General features: G+C 37.6%; 1 protein-coding gene across 1 annotated transcript in view; it reads left to right on the plus strand.

Moving 5' to 3' along the window:
* Positions 1-23,831, plus strand: part of DNAH7 (dynein axonemal heavy chain 7) — a 326,128-nt gene that overhangs the window by 243,870 nt on the left and 58,427 nt on the right. Inside the window, exons 51-54 of the mRNA XM_069070242.1 lie at positions 2,465-2,591; positions 6,979-7,173; positions 11,342-11,434; positions 19,611-19,787. Of these exons, the coding sequence (XP_068926343.1) occupies positions 2,465-2,591; positions 6,979-7,173; positions 11,342-11,434; positions 19,611-19,787 (592 nt within the window). The remainder of the gene's footprint in view (positions 1-2,464; positions 2,592-6,978; positions 7,174-11,341; positions 11,435-19,610; positions 19,788-23,831) is intronic.

Here is a 23,831-nt window from a genome sequence, read left to right on the forward strand (position 1 = left end):
AATGGATAATGCTCTCATGCCTTCCCAGTCACCAGTGGAGTGAAACAAGGCTGTGTGCTTGCTCCCATGCTTTTTAACATGCTGTTTCCAGCCATGTTGTCAAATGCTTTCAATGAGGATGAATATGGCATCAAGATAAGCTACCGCACAGATGGTAAATTCTTCAACTTGAAAAGGCTACAAGCCAGGACCAAAGCGGAAGGAGTATGCATGGTTTTCTGTTTTTGGATAATTGCACACTCAATGCAGCCTCTGAAGCTGAGATGCAACAAAGTAGGGATCAATTCTCTGCTGCTTGTGCTAATTTTGGCCTAGCAACACCAAGAAAACTCAGGTGCTCCATCATCCACCACCATACCATCCATACATGGAACCATCAGTTACAGCAAATGGAGAAGTTTTGAATGCTGTGGATAAGTTTACTTACTATGGTTGCATACTTTCCAGGGATGTACACACTGATAGTAAGGGTGATGCATGCATCGCCAGACCTAGCTCAGTATTTGGAAGGCTTTGAAGGAAAGTGTGGGAGAGAAGAGGTATTAGACTGACTACCAAACTAAGGGTCTACAGAGCCATTGTACTGAACTCATTGCTGTGTGCCTGTGAAACCTGGACAATATACCAGCATCATGCCAGGAAATTGAATTGCTTCCATTTGAATTGTCTTAGGAAGATTCTGAAGATCACCTGGCAGAATAAGGTGCCAGACACTGAGGTCCTTACTCCAACTAAACTGCCAAGCGTGCAAACTCTGCTTCAGAGAGCACAACTCTGATGATTTGGCCATGCTGTTCAAATGCAAAATGTACACTTGCCAAAAAGACTTTTATGGAGAACTTACACAGGTAAGGATGAACAGGGTGGTCAGAAGAAGTGGTACAAGGACACTCTCAAGGTCTCTCTTAAGAACTTTGGAATTGATTGAGTGACATGGGAGACATTGTCAGAGGACCGCTCAGTATGCCGTGCCCACATCAGAGAAGGCGCCATGCTCTGTGAGCAAAGCTGAATTGAAACAGCTCAAAGGAAACACAGGATGCGCAAGTTTAGAATATCCACCCCAAATGTTCACATGGACTATTTGTGCCTGACCTGTGGTAGAGCACTCTGAGCTCACTCATATTGGTCTGAAAAGCCAGTCTGACTCATTGAAACTCTAGCATAATGATGTCATTTTGGTCCTCTTCAAGAATGAAGGACTACAACCAACCAATGTGTGTGTGTGTGTATGCTTCTTTTCTAACAGATATTAACTTCCTGATTATCACCTCGGCTCTTTGTTTAGGTTCCCAATCAGTCAGTTCACCTAAACAGTGAAAGTGCATTGCTTTGTCTTCTTCACCTATTCACTCTGTGCACCCTAGCTGTTTGTGTATCACTTTACAAGAACTAGAGAGAAAACCTTTCCCATCAGTCTGGGAATCAGTAGAATGAGTAATTTAAATGCAGAGAATTTACACATTTTAGCTATTGTTTTTAGTGGCTTTGTCAGCAAACTTTTATCATAGTTGCTAAGTAGAAAAACAATTGACTAATTCAATGAACGTGCTTTTCCTGTTGAGATGCTGCTGGCTGATGGTAAAAAAGCAGGTAAAGACATAAAAAGTAAGTCTTGGATAATCCACATATGAGAAAGTCATATATATTTTTATATAAATACAAAAAGTCGGTTATACTACTAAACAGTTTTTGAGAAACTGTAGGAAACTCTCAGTATGGAAACTCCTGCCACCAGGGCTGATTAATGTCTCATTGTCTTGAAGAGCTTTCAGGGAGGTTCAGTGACTTGCTTTTTGTCACATAAACTATGACAAATCAGAGACAGAACTTGAATCCAGGTCTTCCTAACTCCAAGGACAGACTTTTATCCAAAAATAGTTGACCATACTGTGATTATTAGTTGTCTTAATGCTTTGTTTGTCATTATTAATGTAGTCTACCATTGTTTTATGATTTCTTCAAGGTTTCTTCTACTAATTTCATATCCAAAGCAGGACACTTATCTCTTCTCTATATTATTAAATAAGAAATAGTGCTTTGAATTTATCTTCAGGTATAAATAACTGGTAAAAATAAAACTGCCTTTATATCCAAAATATAAACTTATGGGAAATTAATAGAAAAACTAAACTGAAATGTATCTCCAAAAAATAGAGCTAGGCCACAGGACTTTTAAAACAACAAATTAGTATAGTATGTGCAATGATTTTTTTTCTCAAAAGGAAGATGGGTAGCTTTAAAAAAAATCAGTCAACAGTAAAATGTAATTCCACTGAAGTGTTTCTATACTGTTTTGCTCTCAAATTGGTTCACATGGCTAATGAGGATCCTTGATTGTTTTTTGGGTAATTGACCAGAAAGTTTATTAGAACAACCAAGGTCTAACTGGTTTGTAATAGGTTTTCTTAAATGCATGGGCTTTAAAGTGATATTAATTTTTAATTTTTTTATTTCTTCACAGGCTACAAATTCTACAGGACCACTTTACTTATTCGTTATATGTTAATGTCTGTCGTTCACTCTTTGAAAAGGATAAGCTGCTATTTTCCTTTTGTCTAAATACAAATCTCCTGATACATGAAAAATTGGTCAGTATCTTTTGAAAATTTTCATAAGACATTGATGTATGAAAAATTACATTGGTACCAAGTTATTGATTCATAATGACATCCACAAAACAGAAAAATTTAACCCATAAATAATGCCAAGTATATTCAATGCAGTTCATTGTAACATTATTCCACAGAGGTGAAAAATATGCTGTAGACAGAGAACAGTGTTAGAACGATATATTTCTTAATATGAAGTTAAAATTAAGTAACCTATAAAGATATATATGCCAACTCCTTATTTTAGTATATTGTGTCAATATGTTTATACCAAATAAACTCAGTACTTGTTTAAACATTTGAAGCAATTTAGTAGCTGAATTGAACAGTTTGGGTTTGATATAGTGGAATTTTAGCACTACTTAGCACTATTTGAAAATGGAGTTCTCTCTTCATTGGTTTTAATAATTAGAAGGAACATTGACCAATTTAAATGTATTCATTTAAAGTCTGAGGTGATTTTTAAAAGACAGTTTTTCGTACACATTCCTCAGCCAGGCTCTTTGTAAACATGACTCATTTTTCTATCTTATATTCCTGAAACTCAATGATGGATTTTGCCAATGTGGTGAATAGATTTATAATTTAGAAAGATCTTAATTTTTTTCATGTCTTTTAACAATCTGTTTCTTAACACTAATTCAATAAGGGGCAATGAGTAATTTTGAAACTATAAATAGGGGATGCTAGGTGGCTCAGTGAATAGAGCACTGGCCCTGGAGTCCAGAGGACCTGAGTTCAAATTTGACCTAAGACACTTAACACACTTACTGGCAGTGTGACCTTGGGGAATTGCCTCACCCTCCCCCCTCCAAAAAAAAGCTATAAGTAAAGTTTAAGACTTTTAAGAAACTACTATAGAGGCTGCATTAAGAAAGATGTCGGGAGGCGGAGCCAAGATGGCGGGGTAGAAGCAAGACCTGCCCGCTGCTTGGGGTTCCACCTTCCCCAATCCATGTAGAAAGGGGACTCTAAACAAACTTTGGAGCTACAGAACCCACAAAATGACACATAGAAGCTAACCTCCCGCTGAGGACAGCACGGCAGGCTGACAGGAATCAGCCAGCACAGTGCTCTGGGAGCCACCATGGATTTAGCCCCAGGGCAGATCTGACCAGCTGCCAGCTAGAGGGAACCCAGAGAAGCAAGAGTTGTGGCTGTTTCCAGAATTATCAACACATAGCTGCAAAGGACAAAGTGAGAGGTCAGTGCAGTCTGGACTTTGGGACCAGTAAGTGGGAGTACATGGCTTTTGCTCCCGGGGCGAGAAGCCCCTGAGACGCCCGGCACAGCCAACCAGGACCATGTGGCAGCTTCAGCTCCTGGCCTGCAGAGTGTAGGGGGACCAAGCACCAGTATGAGGGGTAATCGCTCCTGCTTTAACCTGCTTAGATCTGGATTGCAGTCTAGGGTGGAGATCCTGGGGTGTATGTCCAGCTTGCCAGAGCGTGTGGAAGATTCAGAGAGGGCACCCAACTAATACCTCCAGCAACTGAGAAAACCCCAGTGTTTGGGACAAAAGCTCCCCTGTCTGGTGGCAGAGTCCTACTGTGGCAAAAAGCACAGGGCTCAAGTGACTGAGGGGGCGACATGACCAGGCAAAAGAAACAAACAGACAGAATATTCCAACATTAGACTCCTATTTTGGGGACAAAAAGGAGCAAGGCATGGAACAGGAGGAAGACAGTGAAATCAGAACTCCTGCGCCAAAAGCTTCAAAGGAAAATACGAGCTGGTTACGGGCCATAGAGGACCTTAAGAAGCAGATAAGAGAAGTGGAGGAAAAATTGGGAAGAGAAATGAGAACAATGCAAGAAAATTATGAAATGAGAGTCAACAGCCTGACTGAGGAAAATGACACTTTAAAAAACAGACTGACTCAAATGGCAAAAGAGGCTCAAAAAGGCAATGAGGAGAAGAATGCCTTTAAAAGCTGAATTTGCCAGATGGAAAAAGAATATCAAAAGCTGAATGAGGAGAATCATTGCTTCAGAATTATACTGGAGCAAATGGAAGCTAATGACTTTATGAGAAATCAAGATGTTGTTAAACAGATCCAAACAAATGAAAGAATAGAAGGCAATGTGAAATATCTCATGGGAAAAACCACTGACCCAGAAAATAGATCCAGGAGAGATAATTTAAAAATTATTGGACTACCTGAAAGCCATGATCAAAGTAAGAACCTAGAAATCATCCTCCAGGAAGTTCTCAAAGAAAACTGCCCTGATGTCTTAGAACCAGAGGGCAAAATAGAGGTTGAAAGAATCCACCGATCACCTTCTGAAAAAGATCCCAAAAAAGAAAACTCCTAGGAATATTATAGCCAGGTTCCAGAATTCCCAGATTAAGGAGAGAATATTACAAGCAGCCAAGAAGAAACAATTTGAATATTGTGGAAACCCAATCAGGATAACCCAGGATCTGGCAGCTTCTACACTGAGGGATCGAAGGGCTTGGAATATGATATTCTGGAGTTCAAAGGAGCTAGGATTAAAACCAAGAGTCACCTACCCAGCAAAACTGAGTATCATGTTTCAGGGGAAAATATGGTCATTCAGTGGAATAGAGGATTTTCAAGCATTCTTGCTGAAAAAGCCACAGTTGAATAGAAAATTTGACATTCAGATACAAGAAGCATGAGAAGGTAAACAGGGAAAAGAATCATAAGGAACTTATCAAAGTTGAACTATTAACATTCCTGCATGGAAAAACAATAATTGTAACTTATTAAACTTTTCTCAGGAGTTGAAGGGAATAGAAATATATATACATGTCTATATATGAGGGTATATGGGCATATGAATACATATGTGAATGTGTGTATATATACTTACAGGTATACATAGATAGAGGGCACAGAACCAATTTAACAGGAAGGGATGATACTTAAAAGTTGAAATTAAGAGGTGAGAGAGGAATATAATGAGAGGAGATGGGGAGAGACAGAATGGGGTAAACTATCTCATACAGAAGAGGCAAGGGAAAATGGTTACAATGGAGGGGAAGAATAGGAAGGCAAAAGGGAATGGGTCAACCTTATTCCCATTGAATTTGGCTTGGGGAGGGAATGAAATACACACTAAATAGGGTATCCCACCCTCCAGGAGAGTAGGGGGGAAGGGGATGAGAAGGGGGATGATGGAAGGGAGGGCAGGCTGGGGGGGAGGGAAGTTGGAAGCACTCACTTTTGAAAAGGGATGGGATCAAAGTAGAGAATAGAACAAATGGGAGGTGGGATAGGAGGGAGGGAAATATAGTCAGTCTTTTACAATACATCTACTATGTTATTGTTTTGCATTAGCCACACATGTACAACCTATACTGAACTGCTTATCTTCCCAGTAAGGGTGGGTGACAAGGGAGGAAGGGAATGAATCTGGAATTCAAAGTTTTAAAATCAAATATTCAAATATATATACTATTATTAATACTATTTTACATGTAATTGGGAAATAAGATATACAGGCACTGGGGCATAGAGATCCACTGGAAAAGTCAAAAGCGATATGGGAGAAAATATGGGAGAGAGCAGATTGGAAGACGGGATATCCTATGGGACTGCTATTTTGGGGCAGTGGGTAGGGGGAAAACGGGGAGAAAATTTGTAACTCAAAATCTGGCGGAAATGAATGATATAAATCAGAAGTTAGTAAAGCATATATAAAAAAGAAACTACTATAGCAAGAGATCTTTTCAAATGGTGCTGAGTAAAGCTAAAAAGTCTCCTAGAAATTCTAGAATTCATAGGTATCTCTCCAGGTCAGAGGTTGAATTAATATTCTGACACTCTTAATCATTTAATACAACATTCATATGTGTGTGAAACATACATCTAAAAGATAATTTTTAGGGCTACTTAAAATGACTAGCTAAAGACAGTTGGAATTTGTAATAAGTACTTCAACACTCATTTCATTTGAACACTTCCAACACAATCAGACTATACTGTTGAATTTGGAACTTCGCTTAAAGGCCACAGTGATAGCAGAGGAATTCTGGTCTTGATGCCAAGGATTTACATTAACAGAAGGGTTTGGCCCTCTTCCATTTAAATAATAGAGAAATCTGCAAAGTCCTCTGTAAGAATCAAACTGCAAATGTTCAGAGAAAAAGTTGGATTTAGTGGTCTCTGAGCACTGGCTCAGATTATGATTCTATAAGACTAAACTGAAGAAGTAACTGTCACCCCATCATCCAGCACCTAAAAGGTGCTTAATAAACCCTTAAAAACTGACTGATCGAAAGAAAGTCTTGAGGGTTTACCCTCTAAAATTTAAGGTAGCTAAATCTTCTGTAGGTTGACCAAAATACAAGGAGATTGTCTAGTTTTTTACTTCTTCCTTCTGCACAATTTTCACTCTAGGTTAATGAAGATGATTGGAGATTTCTGCTAACTGGTGGCATTGGTCTGGACAATCCTTTCTCCAATCCTTGTATATGGCTTCCCCAGAAATCTTGGGATGAAATATGTCGATTAAATGAATTACCAGACTTCAAAGGCATTCGTAAGGAGTTTGTATCATTGAAAGATGGATGGAAAAAAGTATATGATAGTTTGGTATGTATGAAAAATTGTTTCATGAAACTTTTGCTTATTGTATAGTTTTAATATGAAAAAAGAGAATGCTTATCTTCTAGCCTTCATCTTTAAATGAAACAAGTAAATAAGCTAGATATGTATTAAAATAAAACCAGTTTATTCTATCATTGTTTCACTATGTACTGCCTACAAATTGTCACTAAAATTCGAATTCTTAACATTAATTTAATTATATATTTTGAGATATAAGGGTAAAAATATTTTCCTAGGTTGAATAATCTGTGGAAACCCTATTGTTGAATTGACAAAAATTATGAAAATTTTAAACTTTCTTTTTCATTTATATATGTGTATGTATATGTACATACACATAAATATACATAGATACACATATATACACATATACATATGTAGACATATATGTATATGCCTTTTTGTATAGACACACACATGAATTTGAAAAATTTTTCATTAGCAAGTGACTAATGAATAGTGATTGACTTGGAGGGAAAGCTGAGCCAACACACTATTGGTAAGAGTGAAGCAAAAGACAAATGGTCAGCATTCAAAGATTTGGTGTGCAGCACCACATTTACTCATTTGGGTCACAATACTTAAAAGCATCAGAATTGATTTGGTGAAAATGATGAGGAAATTCAGAAGCTACTAAATGAAAAATGAGAACTCCATAGGATCTAGCAGCAAAATAGTTCTTCCATCTCCACAAAGGCAGCATTTAACTCCATCAAAAGTAAAGTACAAGCAAAGCTTAGAGAGATCCAGGATTCTTGGCTCAGAAGGAAGATGAAATTCAGTTTCATGCAGATAGTAATAATCCAAAGTGCTTTTACGATACCCTGAAGGCTAATTATGAGCCAAAAGACCTATGGTGCATCTGATTGAGCCACATTGATTAGTGATAAGGCCATAATCCTAGAGAGATGAGCTGAACACTCCCATAGTGTTCTCAGCAGACTGTCCTTAATACTGAAGCCATTGACCATTTACCTCAATTTGAAGTTAATCCCTCTGTAGCTGAACTCCTACATGAAGAAGAGGTTTTGAATGTTATTGGGCTCCTCTCATGTGGCAAAGTGCCTGGTTTTGATTCCATTTCAGCACAGATCAACAAGGAAGGAGGTCCACTGCATGTACAAAAGCTGACAGAAATCTTCTAGGTTATATGGCAAGAGGAGGTTATCCGCCAGGAGATTTAAAGTTACATCTGTTGTCCATCTATATAAAGGAAAAGGAAATAGGTTGTCCTGTGACAACCACAGGGGAGCAGGGGGTCTCTTTCTTAGTCATTGCTGGCAGATTCTTGCCAGAGTCCTCTGTAAAAGGTGATCCTGTACCTGAAAGATGGTCATCTGCCCAAGAGCCAGTGGCTTCAGAAGGGGCCAGTGAATGTTCAACATGGTGTTTTCTGCCAGACAACTCCAAGAGAAATGCCAGAATCAGAACACAGGCATTTAAATGATGTTCATAGATCTAATGAAGGCCTTTGATACTATCAGTAGCAAAGGTCTATGGAAGATCATGGTGAAATTTGGTTGCTTGGAGAAGTTCATCAATATTGTATACCATTTCATGACAGCATACTTGCATGGGTTCTGGATAATGGATGATGTTCTGATGTTTCTCAGTCACCAGTGTAGTGAAGCATGGCTTACTGCTTATTCCCATGCTTTTTATTTTAACATTATATTTTTGGTGATGTTGTCAGACACTTCAATGAGGACAAAAATGGCATCAAGTTGAACTGTTCAATTGACAGTAAATTATTTAGTTTGAAAAGGCTATAAGCCAAGAGTAAAGTAGAGGGAGAATTGGTATGTGACTTTTTGTTCTCAGATGATTATGCATTCAGTGCAGCCTCTGAGACTGAGATGCAATGAAGTATTTTTCAGTACAGTTCAATTCAATTGACCAATTTCTCTGTTGTTTGTGCTAATTTTGGCCTAACAATCAATACTAAGAAAACAGAGGTTCTCCACCAACCAGCGTTACACCATCCATATGTGGAACCGTTGGTTACAATAAATGGAGAAATTTTGAATGCTGTGGATAAGTTTACTTAATGTTGGCAGTAAACTTTACAGGGATGTCTGCATAGATAATGAGGTTGATACACATATTGCCAGAGCTAACTCAGCATTTAGGAGGTTCCAGAAGAATGTATAAGAGAGAAAAGGTATCAGGCTGCCTACCAAACTGAAGATCTGCAGGGCCATTGTTCTGACCTCATTGTTGTATGCCTGTGAAACCTGGACATCATACCAGTGCCATGCCAGAAAATTAAATCCCTTACATTTTATTGTCTTAGGAAGATTCTGAAGATCACTTGGCAAGATAAGGTACTGGACACTGAGGTCCTTTTTTGAGCTGAACTGCCAAGCATTCAAATTCTCCTGCAGGAAATATAATTCTAATGTGACCACGCCATCTTGTTCAAATGTCAAATGTATGTTTGCCTGAAAGACTATTTTATGAAGAATTCACACAAGGCAGGTGCTCATATGGTGATCAGAAGTAATCCAAAGATACTTTTAAGGTCTCTCTGAAGAACTTTGGAATGCAGTGTGAAACATGGAAGACATGGCACAGGATCATTCAGCATGGCATGCGTGCATCATGGCTACATCAAATAAGACACTATGCTCTGTGAACAAAGCAGAATTGTAGTAGTTCAAAAAAAACATGAGCTGTGTAAATTTCAAGACATCTCCTTCCCAAATGGTCATATGGACCATTTGTGCCCAACCAGTGGTAGAGCTCCCAAGCTCGTATTGGTGTGATCATTTACAGTTGGACATACTATACATTGACCCTGACATTGTGATGTCATTTTGGTCCTCTTTGAGCATGAAGAGCAAACAACAACAACGATGATGACTAATAAGTATCATAAACATTTGTTTTGTGAAGATGTAGTCACACAATTAGAAGTCTTGTATACAGAATACAAGATAACAAATTTCCTGAATATTAGAATTTGGAAGAAAGTTAGTTCCAGCATGATTTTCACATGGTACCATCTTAGGTGTGGAAGTAACAAAAGTAGACAAAAACTTTGAGTCTTAATCTCATCAGAATATAGAAAATTGAATTTTGTATGGGAAATAAGAAAATACTCTTTTAGAAATTAACAAGCCTATGTCATATCATATACCCAAACCTACCCTTCTTAGATTCATGTCACTGAACTCAGTCCCTTTTCTATGTGACTTTCTAATCCCTATCACCATTAGCTTGTGGTGTGGTCACTTAAGATCTGCTATATATTCATTTAAACTTTCTACTTCTGGACCTCTCTAATGCCTCGTTGGGATGTGTAGGGTAACCTTGCAATGTTAGTAGAGCACAAGCTAGGTCAGGACCTGGTGACATCATAAGGCAGGTTTCTGAGGGTTAGCCTAGATACCTGGGGAGTGGATTTCACCAGGTTGACCAGAGTGGTGAAAATTATAATTTCATTATGGGGTGGGTGGTGAGGTGTGTGGGCCAAGATCTACCTTGTGCTTTGCTAAGCACTTTCTTTGCTACAACCCTGTGAAGTGCATGTATAATTAATTTTATGCCCGTTTTACAGATGAGGGAACAGAACTTAAAAAGGTCACATAGTGAGATAGTATTTGGACCCAAGCTTTTTCGTTCCAAAGCTAACCTTCCTTCCTCTATGGCCCTTCCTTATATAATACATAATAGATTTTATCTCCCCTTCTTGATACCAGGATTGGTTATTTTAGGTTTGGGTTTTTTCCCCCTTACAGCCTTAATACCTAATACAGTAACTTGTGTTTAGGAAACACTTAATACATTTTTTAAAATTAGATTCACAATTTCATCTAAACTCTTAACTGGTTATTATACAAACTTTCTTACAGGTTTATTCACTTCAAATTTCCAATTTAGGAAAGGAAATTCAATATGCTTTTAATATGGAATTAGCTTGGTATGTTGAAAAGGACATTGACTTTAAAGTCACAATTTCTGTCTCTGTGATTAGTTATATATGTGTATCCTTGGACAAGTTATTTCACCTCTGGCCTTTATTTCTTCATCTGTAAAATGTGGGGTTGACCTCTAAGTTCCTTTCCACCTCAAAATCTTTGATCCTTTATTAGTATTTACAGAATTTTTATGTAATTAGATTTGAATCAATTTGATTCCTCCATTTTTATAGGAGCCACACCATGAGTCCTTTCCTGAATCATGGGAAGAAAAAGTAAATGACTTTCAAAGGATGCTTATTATTCGCTGTCTGAGACCTGACAAGGTAAATGTGAATCTGAACTTTGAAGGCATTTCCCAACAGTAAGTCCTTTACCCACAAAAACAGAGTATACATGAAAAGTATAAGTATATGAAAAAATTAGTTCATTAAAGTTATGTTAACCCCAAAACTAGTCAGAATGAATTTTATGCTTGTAGGAATTCTATTTCATAGCTTGAAACTACAAACTACTATTTTCGCCTGGCTTTTATTCTTATTTTCTCAATATTTCTACAATCTAATTTCAGTCCTTGTCACTGCTCTGATCCTGCTCAGTGGTTGTAATGCTGGCTCATTTAGTGAATTATTTGACTTAAGTGTTCGTTTATCTGGTCTTATATTTTGGGATGGCCTTCCACAACCTATTATTTATTATTTAGCACTATCCTGACTATGAAGGAATGTGCTAACTTTTAAAATAAATATCACCCAAGGATAGCAGTACCCCAAAGATTCAACTCACATGTTTTTGAAAGAAGTGTTAATCTTCACAATTTTGTATGCTAGACAAGAATTGTTATATACTAAGATGACTACGTGCATGTCTAACATAAAATATTAGAAAATAAAGTCATGGGGTGGCTAGGTGGCGCAGTGAATAGAGCACCGGCCCTGGAGTCAGGAGGACCTAAGTTCAAATCTGGTCTCAGACACTTAACACACTTACTAGCCATGTGTCTTTGGGCAAGTCACTTAACCCCAATTGCCCTCCAAAAAAAAAAAAAAGGAAAGAAAGTCACTTCTCATTCTGGTATATACCAATTCTTACCAAGGAGGTATTTTAATAAGATGTTAACTTGTTTCAGATATTTCTCTTTCCAAGTATTTTGCATATTCTTCTCTAATTAAATTCTTTGAAAAGAAGAAGCTAGCGGGGTGGCTAGGTGGTGCAGTGAATAGAGCACCAGGAGTCAGGAGGACCTGAGTTCAAATCTAGCCTCAAGCACTTAACACTTATAAGCTGTGCGACCTTGGGCAAGTCACTTAACCCCAATTGCCCTGCCTGTCCCCCTCCAAAAAGCAAAAAAAAAAAAAAGAAAGAAAAGAAAAGAAAAAACTAGTTAAGCATTTTCAGAGCTTTAAACAAATATTTAGCCCACCATTTTTCAAAGAAAAGATGAGACTTTGCTTATATTAGGTGCTTCATAAATGATTAATGAATAGCAGTAAAATAATGACTTTAATAACCATGCTTTAAAAAAAAAATGGGGTGGAGAATGTGTTCAGAGTAATATAACCAAGACTTTCCAAAAGGTAATGAAGACTAAATTTAAGACACACCTAAAATATCTTGAATAAATGAGTTATCAAGGAAAATAGTTCTTTCCTCCTAGCCACTTAAAAACCCTATTAGACATTTCTCTCATATCTAGTCTACATAATTTGTATCAAGATTTTCCTGTTGTAAAAGTATATACTTTCACCAGGCTTCCATGGAAAAGTAATCAAATAAATTTGAGTGTAAATAAGTCAACTTATTCTCCAGGTCCTAGTTGGTATTTTAAGAACAAAGATTACTTAGTTTATAGGTAGCAAATACTTCTTATTATGATTCTTCTCAGAGGAAGAAAATAAAGGGTCTTTTCCCCATCACAGGTATCAATCTACTTACTCTAATTTCCCACAGAATTTAAGTAGGGCTATACTAATATATACCAAGAAAATCATAAATTGATCCATTTCCAGGTTATAATATTCTTCCATTGTCAGATCACCAAAAAAAAATTGTATAGTCAAAAAGTACCTGGTACCAGGTCTTCTGGAATGTTCTAGTCTTCAACATGCAGTGAGTGGAAAGTACCCTTTAAGTTCATCATTTCCTCAGTAAGAAAAATAAGAATTTTCTAAAAACTATCTTTCAAAATTCCACAGTATTGCATGAATCTTCATATCAATTCATTAATGTCAATTAAGCCAGCATGAATCACAGTACAGCTTTTATTACACTCAAAATGGGACATACCTTGGGAAGGGCTAGGTGGTGCTGTGAACAGAACACTAGCCCTGGAGTCAGAAGGACCTGAGTTCAAATCGGCTTCAGATACTTAACACTTACTAGCCATGTGACCTCGGGCAAGTCACTTAACCCCAATTGCTCTCCAAAAAGCAAAAAAAAAAAAGTGACATACCCCACCAGCAGCCAGTGGGGAATGTGTCATTCACAATTCAGCTAGAAGTGTTTACGTTATACAGCCAGGTTTGTGTTATGTTTTGACATGAATAGGGTGACAATTAAAATGTTTTGTGATTACTCTTTTAAGACTTCAGTATTCCACACTTATCAGAGTTCATCATTTATATGATTGAGATGTTCATCTTCTATTTCACCAAGCATAAGAAACCCTTGACCACATCTGGAAAGTTTGCATTTGGATAGTGAATGAAGCCAGCCTTCAGATGTTATTTATAACTTTAAAATACCAGGCATAATCAAACACTAACAATCCATATGTTCTGCAGTGATATCACTTTGAAGACAATGAAGAAAATACAGTTCTTTGCAAAGTCCACAGACAAGGACATTTAAATTTTAAAGACTTCGTCTTGAAATTGGGATTGATTTTAAAGGTGAATGATGATATTCTGCCATTTTATTCAGAAGCAGAAATTGGGCTACAAATTATATACTACTTATAGCATTCTCTCCTCAAAGAGGGCAATCATAGACTTCCAGAGTTAGAAGAGACCTAAAAGTTCATCTGATCTAACCCTTACTTAAAAAAAAATTTCCACTCCAACACACTTGATAAGGGTCATGCAGCCTTTCCTTGAAGGCCTCCAGTGAGCATGTGCCCTCTGCTTCTCCAGGCAGCCATTTCACTTTTAGACACCTCTAAACATTAGGAACATTTTTTTTCCGTATGTCAAACTGATCCTTCCTTACAACTTCCACCCATCTTTCCTAACTTTAAGACTTAGCAGGTAGGGGCAGCTTGGTGGTGCAGTGAGTAAAGTGCCAGCCCCAGAGTCAGGAGGACCCGAGTTTGGTTCCGGCCTCAGTTACTTAACACACACACACACACAAACTAGCCATGTAACCTTGGGTGAGTTACTTAACCCCAACTGCCCTCCAAAAGGCAAAAAAAAAAAGGCAGCATGTGAAAGCCTTTTCAGTATTTGAAGATAGCCATTTTGCCCTTCTCTAAGTCTTCTCCATGCTAAACATTCCCAGGTCCTTCAATCAGTTTTCATTTAATACATATATTTTAGATGCCCCTGCCTGTATCTGGACAGCTTTCCAATGACATCATCCATTGAATATACTTGTGATCCTTGAAAAAAATGGGGGGAGGGAGCAGTGACAGCATTCATTCTGCAAAACTAAGTATTCCCCAGGAGATTATCTCTTCTCACCTAAAAGCCTCCCTTCCTGCCTGAACAAGAACTCATGGCATATAGTAAACGTCATATACATGTTAGTGGTTGAAGTTATTATGATTGGTCTAGATAGTGTTTTTAAGCCCTTAGAGTCCTTAGGAAGAAAGAAAGGAAACATATATTTATTCAGTACATGTGTGCCAGGCACTGTGCTACAGATATTATTGTGCTTTATGCATAGCTCATATGATGTGAAACATATATCTATTTTTATGTTTATCTTTGTATTGCAGTATAAGTATCATCCTTTACAAATGATAGCACATTTGACTCTCACAACAACCCTCGGAAGTAGATGCTATCGTTATGCCCATTTTACAGCTAAGGGAAATGAGATAAACAGAGGTCTGGTGACTTCTCTGGGGTCGCATACCTAGTAAGGGTCAAGATTTAAAATCAGGGCTTCCTAACAACAACAACAGTAAGTGCTAGCATTTATATGGCACTTACTATGGGCCAGGCACTGTGCTAAGCTCTTTACAATTATTATCTTATTTGTTCCTCACAAGGATCAGTTTGATCTTTCCCTACCTGGGAAAGAGGTACTGTTGTTATCCACAGATTACACAGATGAAGAAGCTGAGGCAAATAGAGGTTAAGTTGTTTGCCCTGGGTCACACAACTAGTAAATGTCTGAAGCTAGAATTGAAGTCAGGTCTTCCTAACTCTAGTTCCAGTCTCTTCACCACGTAGCCTGCCTCTCTTAGGTAAATGGATTTTCTTCAAGCAACCTTATTTAATCCTAAAGATTACCTTTAAAATTGGAAAGTACAAAGGTGATCACATTTTCAAGTTACTAGATAGCAGCAATTTCCTATTACAGAAGAGGAATGATATCATTTGATATATGTAAAATGCCTACTTTTGGGGCAGCTAGGTGACACAGTGAATAGAGTACCAGCCCTGGAGTCAGGAGGACCTGAGTTCAAATTTGGCCTCAGACACTTAATATTTACTAGCCGTGTGACCTTAAGCAAGTCACTTCACTCCAATTGCCCTGCCTTCTCCCCTCAAAAAAAAAAGGAGGAAAGAAAGCCTACTTTTGGAGGCTTTGCTGTATGTAATTCCATATTTAAATGGAAGTAGCCATCCAGTTTGAGCACTTGCAATTCCTTGTATTCTTGTTACCCCAACTGGTGTCAGTGACCAAAATAAGCCAACCAAATTGTTGCATGACTCAGAGACAAAGCAAAGGTGATCTTCTCCCACTTGTATTTTCAAGAATACATTTGCAATTTTTCTTCTAAGACCAGGCTGTGAAAATCCTCATTCACATTCATACATCTCCCTAAATTAAGTCATATTTTTGGCTGCCATATTCGGCCCTGCCAGAAAAGTATCCACTGAAAACAAACAAACAAACAAAAAACTCTCATAGGTAATAGGTTGTAATTCTCTATCCTTTTTCTAAGGCAAGAATTAAGCAATGTTTATGCTCTCACCTAGAAATAATTTTTTATTGCTTTTAATTAACCATATAACACATGGATAGAAGCCTTACTTAGCTTTTCTGCCCCCTACTTAAATTCTGGGGGAAATTAGAGTAAGTAGATTGATACCTGTGATGGGTATTTATTTTATTTTCTTTATTTTCTTCCTCTGAGAAGAATCATAATAAGAAGTACTTGCTACCTATAAGCTAAGTAATCTTTGTTCTTAAGATACTAACTAGAACCTGGAGGATAAGTTGACTTATTTACACTCAAATTTATTTGATTACTTTTCCATGGAAGCCTGGTGAAAGTATATACTTTTACAATAATAAATCTGCATTGGTGTAAGCTTTATGAAGCCAGAGGATAAATGTTTCCTGTATCCTTCCATCCCTAGCTTCTAGTGTACAACAGGTGCTCAATAAATGTTTAATGAATGGGGTGACAGCCACTAAGTCATAGTCTTCCAGAGTGTGTAGTTGGCATAATTGTTCCTGAAGGAAACTTTGAAAACCATCCATAAGTGAAAAGAATGTGTATTTCTATAAAGTGAAGTTGCCACATAGAAAGTATTTAGTAAATCCTGGATATGTTAAGTCAACTATTTACATCTTAGCATCTAAGGTAAGACTCTTAGAAAATAAGCAGAGGGGCTCTGTTTATGTAATCTTCTGTGATATTGGCTCACCCAGGGTATGAAGTCCATCAGAGATAGTTACTAGCTTCAGTGCTTTAGTCATGAGCAAAAATTATGAGATGGGAGAGCAAATCGTATCATAGGCTTCTCAATGATGCCTTGTGTGTTAGGGGGTTGATTTTTCTTTTGTCTAACAGTATTAAATAGAATCTTAAATTTTGCCCAAGTTGTGAATCACAGAAGAATTGGAAGAAGTGAGGAATCATTTTGTGTAACATAGTATGGTAAAACACCAGCATAACCAAAATCCCAACAGTGAAGTCATGATTCCTAAATTGGATGTCAGTCTGTATTGGTAGAGGGAGGTTTTTTTATTTGTTTTTGGAGGGGGCGAGACAGAGCAATTGGGGTGAAGTGACTTGCCCAAGGTTATACAGCTAGTTAAGTGTCAAGTATCTGAAGCTCTATTTGAATTCAGGTCCTCCTGACTCCAGGGCCGGTGCTTTATTCACTGCATCACCTACTGCCCCCAAGAGGGAGTTTTTTTTTTTTTTATCTACACAGTAGCTCCCTATGCTGAAGAAATCCCAAGACTGGTAAAGTTGGATGCTTAGTATTCACTTTTTTAAGCCCCGAAGCACTCATTATTCAGTGCCCTGTAGTGCTTTATAAACTAAATAATACCAAATTTTTTCTTGTTCTTTACTTTTTCCTTTAAACCACTTTTTCCTTTGGTTTTAATTTCTTTTCTCACCTCAGTCTATACCATTTGAATGTTACTCCCTTTCTCTGAAATATAATAAAAAATTTTTTTAATCTAGGCAAGTTTTATACCAATTTATTTTGGAACCTTAATTAATGGACAGTTGTCCCTTCCCTTTCCAAGTAGTTCAAGAAAGTACCATCTGAAGCCACAAAGGCAAAAAACAAAACAAAACAAAAACCTTCTATCTGATCACTTGTAAATGGCCAGGAAGACATCGTCTAGAATTGGAATGAGCTATCTTAGGAAGGAGTAAATCCTTTGTCCCTAGAAGTCTTCAAGGGAATGATGGGTGACAAACTATCAAGATTTTGTAGAAGAGACTCTCGTTCAACTACTGGATGAACTAAATCAGAGGTATCAAATACCAGGCTCGATGGTCCTGAGTGCTGCCCAGATTAAAGTATATTTGGGAAATATTTAACAAAATAGATGAAATACAATAGACCACAGGTAATGTTAATATGTGGTTTTCTGAGTCAATAAAGGGCCAGCCAGTTCAGTGGCCCATGTTTCTATTTGTGTTTGATACCACTGTACTAAATGACCTTTCAGCTCCCTTCCAACACAGATTCTATGAGAGTAGAAACAAATTTTCCCACCATGTGTGAATTGTGAATCAGGGAAGAAGCCTAATTCTCCTGCTCCTCTGTAATCCATGGAGAATTATTGTCTATAGTTATAGTAGCCCAATATCTTACATGTGGGTTGAATGTCTAATGAAAACATATTTTTAAAGTCTTTATTTGTATATCTTATTTTTTTAAGGAATTTTCTTTTTGCTTTTTGGAGGGGGGAAGGTAGGGCAATTGGAGTTAAGTGACTTAGTCAAGGTCACACGGCTAATTTGTGTGTGTGTGTGTGTGTGTGTGAAGTGTCTGAAACTGGATCCAAACCCAGGTCCTCCTGACTCCAGGGCCTATGCTCTACTCACTGCGCCACCTAGCCGCCCCTATTTGTATATCTTATTACAGTATAACATGTACTTTTATAAACATTTATTTTATTTTCTAGAAGACAACTATCAAGTTTCCTTATGAATAACATAATGTAGATTATAAATCTTTGGATAAAGACTTCTCTTCTATATTATATTCATTATTACTTTACAGATAATACATTAATAGTTTCATGATATAGTAATCTTGCCTAAATGCAAAGGATTAATAAAAATGTATTAAGTGCTTATTATATTCCACACATTGTGCTCAGCCTAGAAGTATAAGTATAAAAAGTGGGATAGCCCCTGTTTCAAGCCCCTATAAATGGTGGAGACAATACATAAAAGGCAATGGTGGCCATGGGGGTGTTTTGGTTGGAGGAATTTTAGGATTGGTGAGTTGCTCTATAGAGTAGTGAATTTATACTCTCTTTCCAGGAGTGGTTCTATTGATTTGCTTACTGTGCTTTGAGAGAGAGAAGGTGAAAAGTAGAGGATGGAGTAAGCACTTAGAGCAGATAGCAAGATCACCCCAAGGGGACATCTAGATAGATGGGAAATGAAACATGGTTTGGGTGCCAGCTATAGAAATAGTGGGCTTAGTAAGTTGTCACTCATTCTGTCTCTAATCAAGACAGCTTAGCCAAAAGCTGGGAATCCTACAGTTGAGCAAACTAACTGTCCCAGGGCTTAGGGTTTGGATTCTGAAAGTCTGATGTATTCTGAAAGCGTCTGGATGAAGCAGAAATAGGGTAGCCAGCAAAGTGAACTGGCAGGTGGCTGGCTGGGAGCAAATTTTTTGGTAATCAACTACCTTAAATATATTCTTCATACACACTCAGTATATAAAATGTAGTTATAAAAACAAGAATATTGTGAGAAATTACTCTGAATAATTAAGGAGTAAGATGACTAGAGTTCTCTATTATTCTAAAATAGATTTCTTGGTTTTTAACTTCCCTATACTTTAATGTACTTATTTTAACAACTAATTTAGTTTTTAAAGGCCCATTCTTTGTTTTTTTAAGATCATTCCAATGGTACAAGAATTTGTAATCAGCCACTTGGGCCGTCCATTTATTGAACCACCACCATTTGATTTGTCTAAGGCATTTGGAGATAGTAACTGCTGTGCACCACTGATTTTTGTGCTCTCTCCTGGTTCTGATCCTATGGCAGCCCTTCTCAAATTTGCTGATGATCAGGTAATTTTAAAATAGATGTGTAATATGTTAGATGTTGTTTTTTCCTAATTTAGAAAAAGGTATGTTTGAAATCTAAATCTCAGTCATGTATGTATGGCTTAAACAGAGTCCCTAAGAGTTGGAGGTCTAGGGCGAATGGACCCTAAACATCTAATATAAAAATACTCATAGAAATTTCAGAGTATACGGGTTGTGGCTTGCTAGCCCCTAACCTGGAAGTGAATTTCATAGCTTCTATATGTCTATGTTAAAGGGGCCATCCCTTGACTCACTTCTTAAAGAAACCTATTCACTGAATGGACATTACCTAACTCTAATTGAGAACATGAAAAGGCCTTTACCTAAAAGGGCCAGGGTCTCCCATTGCATCATGGATCATCTCTAGTCATCCTGATGGACATCTGGTCACTGGATCCAGATGGCTCTGGGGGAGAAAGTGATGCTGGTGACTTTGCATAGTCCTCCCTCCTGCAAATCAAATCAAATTCAACTGCAAGTCACGTCATCAGTTTCCATGATGAAAAAAGGTCCTCCTCAAAAACAAAGGACAGACACAACCTGTGAATAGACCATGCTGCCTGAATGGGGACCCAGCTAATTGGGTAACTCAGCTCATCCTGTCCCTCTCTTTCTCCCTCTCCTTTTCCTCTCCAAAGGAAAGCACTCTATGCACCACTGCATGATCTGTGGTGGAGTATACAACTCTCTCTGAAAACTAAGCACCTAGAGTCAGGAGGACCCGAGTTTGGTTCCAGCCTTAGACACTTAACACACACACACAAAAACAACTAGCCGTGTAAACTTGGGCAAGTTAACCCCAATTGCCCTCCAAAAAGGCAAAAAAACAAAAACAAAAACTAAGCACCTTCTTTCCCATTTTTCTTGCCTTTGGCTTAGTGGAAAATGTAAAGGGATCCACCCTTTCTTTCTATTTTCTTTGTGTACAGGAAAAATTAAGGATAGGGACCAGGCCTATGATTTCATTAGTAACTCCCAAATGAGGAAACTCTTATTTTTATTTTTTTTTTAAGCAATTGGGGTTAAGTAACTTGCTCAAAGTTACACGGCCAGTTATTTCTGGGTGTGGTGGTAAGTATCTGAGCCTGGATTCGATACCAGGTTATCCCGACTCTGGGGCTGGTGCTCTTGCTCACTGAGCCACCTGGCCACCCCTAAGCAATTGGGGTTAAGTAACTTGCTCAAGGTTATATGGCCAGGTGTTTCTGGGCGGATGCTAAGTGTCTGGGCCCGGACTCGATCTCCAGGTCATCCCGACTCTGGGGCCGGTGCTCTTACTCACTGTGCCACCTGGCCGCCCCTAGGAAACTCTTTCTACCGATGAAGGTCAAGGTCCACCCTTTTTTTTTTGACTTATCACGTCAGCAACAAATTAAACATATGGGACTGGATAATTTAGGGGAAAGCCAGGCAGTAAAAGTCAGATTTCTTTAAAAATCATAAAGAGCTTGCTGCATAATTTCTTGTCATGCATACCTGAATGGGAAAATGAGCTAAACAATAGCTGGATTTAATCTTTCTTATTTTCCCTTTGGGAAGAATTTAAATTTTTCCTTATTTTGTAACAATTTTGAATTTTTAAAATTAAAAACAGCTATAATATACAAAACAATTTGTAGTTTTTAAATGTCTTCACATAGCATAGAATTCTTACTTTCTAGAAAATAGAGTGTGTTATAGTAGAAAGAGTATTGTATTTGGAGTCAGGAATTTGTCTAAGAAAGTATCAGAATAAAAACCAAAAAATGGTAGTAACATTAAATATCTATCATCATAATACATTATGGATATTCCCTGTTATACATAAAATTTGTATAATGAAGTATTTCATTTGTTGACTTGATAAATTAATAACTTCCACTAGGGGCGGCCAGGTAGCACAGTGAGTAAGAGCACCGGCTCCAGTGTCGGGATGACCTGGAGATCGAGTCCGGACCCAGACACTCAGCATCCACCCAGAAACACCTGGCCAGACGTGTAACTTTGAGCAAGTTACTTAACCCCAATTGCTTAAAAAAAAAAATAACTTCCACTAAAGTTCTGTTCTTTGTGATGTGAAAGTAACCCTTGTTTCTTGAAAACTATGTCAATGAAATGCAAATTCTGGAAAGTCTCACCAAGTTGAAAAGACTGCTAAAGTATGGATTAGTATGTTGTCTAATGACCCACTTAATTAAGTTCAGGAAGCTTCTTCACCACATTGGTCTCAAGGTGACACATTTTTCAGCCATAGGAATCCTCAGAGACCTTCTACCAATTCATAGAGGGGTTCTGAGCTATGTTAGTGAAGGGAGCACTCACACTGAGGAGACTAATGTGTTACTCCCAAATTAAAATACATGGAAATCTGGGAAAGAAAACTCATTCTGCGGGAGGAACCCTTTCCTACTAGAAGGTTCAATAGACAGATTCCCTCAGGAAGATTGATTGGGTGGGCATTCATCTTCTACAAAGCAGCATGTAGTATTCTAGTAGCTGTCCTTCACTTCTCTAGTTGATACTTAGCAACTCTAACAATAGCACACTAGTATGTCTTTCTCTAATCCCTAGCAGGGCTGCATAATAAAAATCTCTTCAGATACTATCAGAGTGTCTGGCACATTGTAAATACTTACTATGTGTTTGTTGATTCACTGACTGATCCTATCCCCATGAATGCTGTAAACTCACCCACAGCCAAAATCATAACTGAGTCAGGTGGAAGCTAGTGGTGGAATTCAAGGGGAACCTGGCTTAGAACTACTTTCTATTATTTCTGTAAAGGAGCATGAGCATTAGAGATCAAGAGGAAATAGTACTGGGCCCCTAGATTACATTCCCCTCTACCCTTCCCCCCTTTAGTGCCATAGATTTGAAAAAAAAAAAAGTAACTAGAAGAAAATGGCACCAGGAAGGATATTTATGTGTCTTGCACCACCATCTTTGAAGACCACAGAAGAATATGAATGTTCTAATTCATCTAATGATCTAAATGTTGGGTATATTTTCTCATTGACTCCCTTTTAAAAATCAGAAGCAGTGGTAAAATGGAACTTGAATTTTAAATTTTGCTTTCTGGACAAATTGATTAGAATTCAGTTCTTCCAAAAATTGTGCCATAGACTTGTGAGTTTATTTAAAATTCTCTTATGGTTCTTCAAATTGGAAATTTCTAATGCATGGTCCATATTTAACCTTGTGATGTTAACATTGTTTTCTGATTTTTCTACTTTAATCCTTATTTTCTTCAACAAATGATAAAAAGAACTAAATACTAAAAATATTTACTTTCTAGTATTCTACTCTATTTTGAAAATAAAAATTTAATTTTCTTAATTAGGTCATAATTATGTAATAGTCAATCATTTTTTATCTTTTCCTTCAAGACAAATATCTCCTTTATTGTTTTTCTTTTCCCCGTTTGTTATCACCGCTTCTTATTAAGCCTTAGTCACTAAAGCATCAGACAAATTGAGACCTATCAAATACCTTAGCTTGAAAAGGCCAAGGTCCCTCACTGCATCCTGGGCCATCTCCAGTTGTCCTGATCTATATCTGGTCTGGCTCTGGAGGAGAAAATGAGGGTGATGACTTTACACAGCCCTCCCTCACTTAAATCCAATTCACTTGCATGTTATGGCATCACTTCCCTATGTCATGGTCCTCTTTGAGAATGAAAGACAAACAACATCACCACTTTTAGGCATCAAAAACTATGTAAAATCATAATAGTAAATAACATTTGCTTTATGTATATTCTCTCCTTTCATCCTCATATAGCAACTCTTATGAAGTAAGTGCTTTTGTTACCTCCCATTTCACAGCAAAGGAAATTGAAGCTAAGAAAGTTTCAGTGACTTGGCCCAGGGTCACACAGTTTCACAGTCAGGATTTGAACTCAGGTCTTCCTGACTTCAAGTCCAGTACTACATCCACTATACTCTCTTACTTCCCTAAATACTCCCTTTATATTCTGGATTACTGCATGAAATAGTTCTTCCATGAATTGACTGATTTCATCTAGTACTTAGAATCCTTAAATCAAAT

The sequence above is a fragment of the Petaurus breviceps genome, unplaced genomic scaffold (assembly GCF_028583685.1).
Source record: "Petaurus breviceps papuanus isolate PSGF00001 unplaced genomic scaffold, PetGlider_PUasm1.0 90804, whole genome shotgun sequence".
NCBI classification, from domain to species: Eukaryota; Metazoa; Chordata; class Mammalia; order Diprotodontia; family Petauridae; genus Petaurus; species Petaurus breviceps.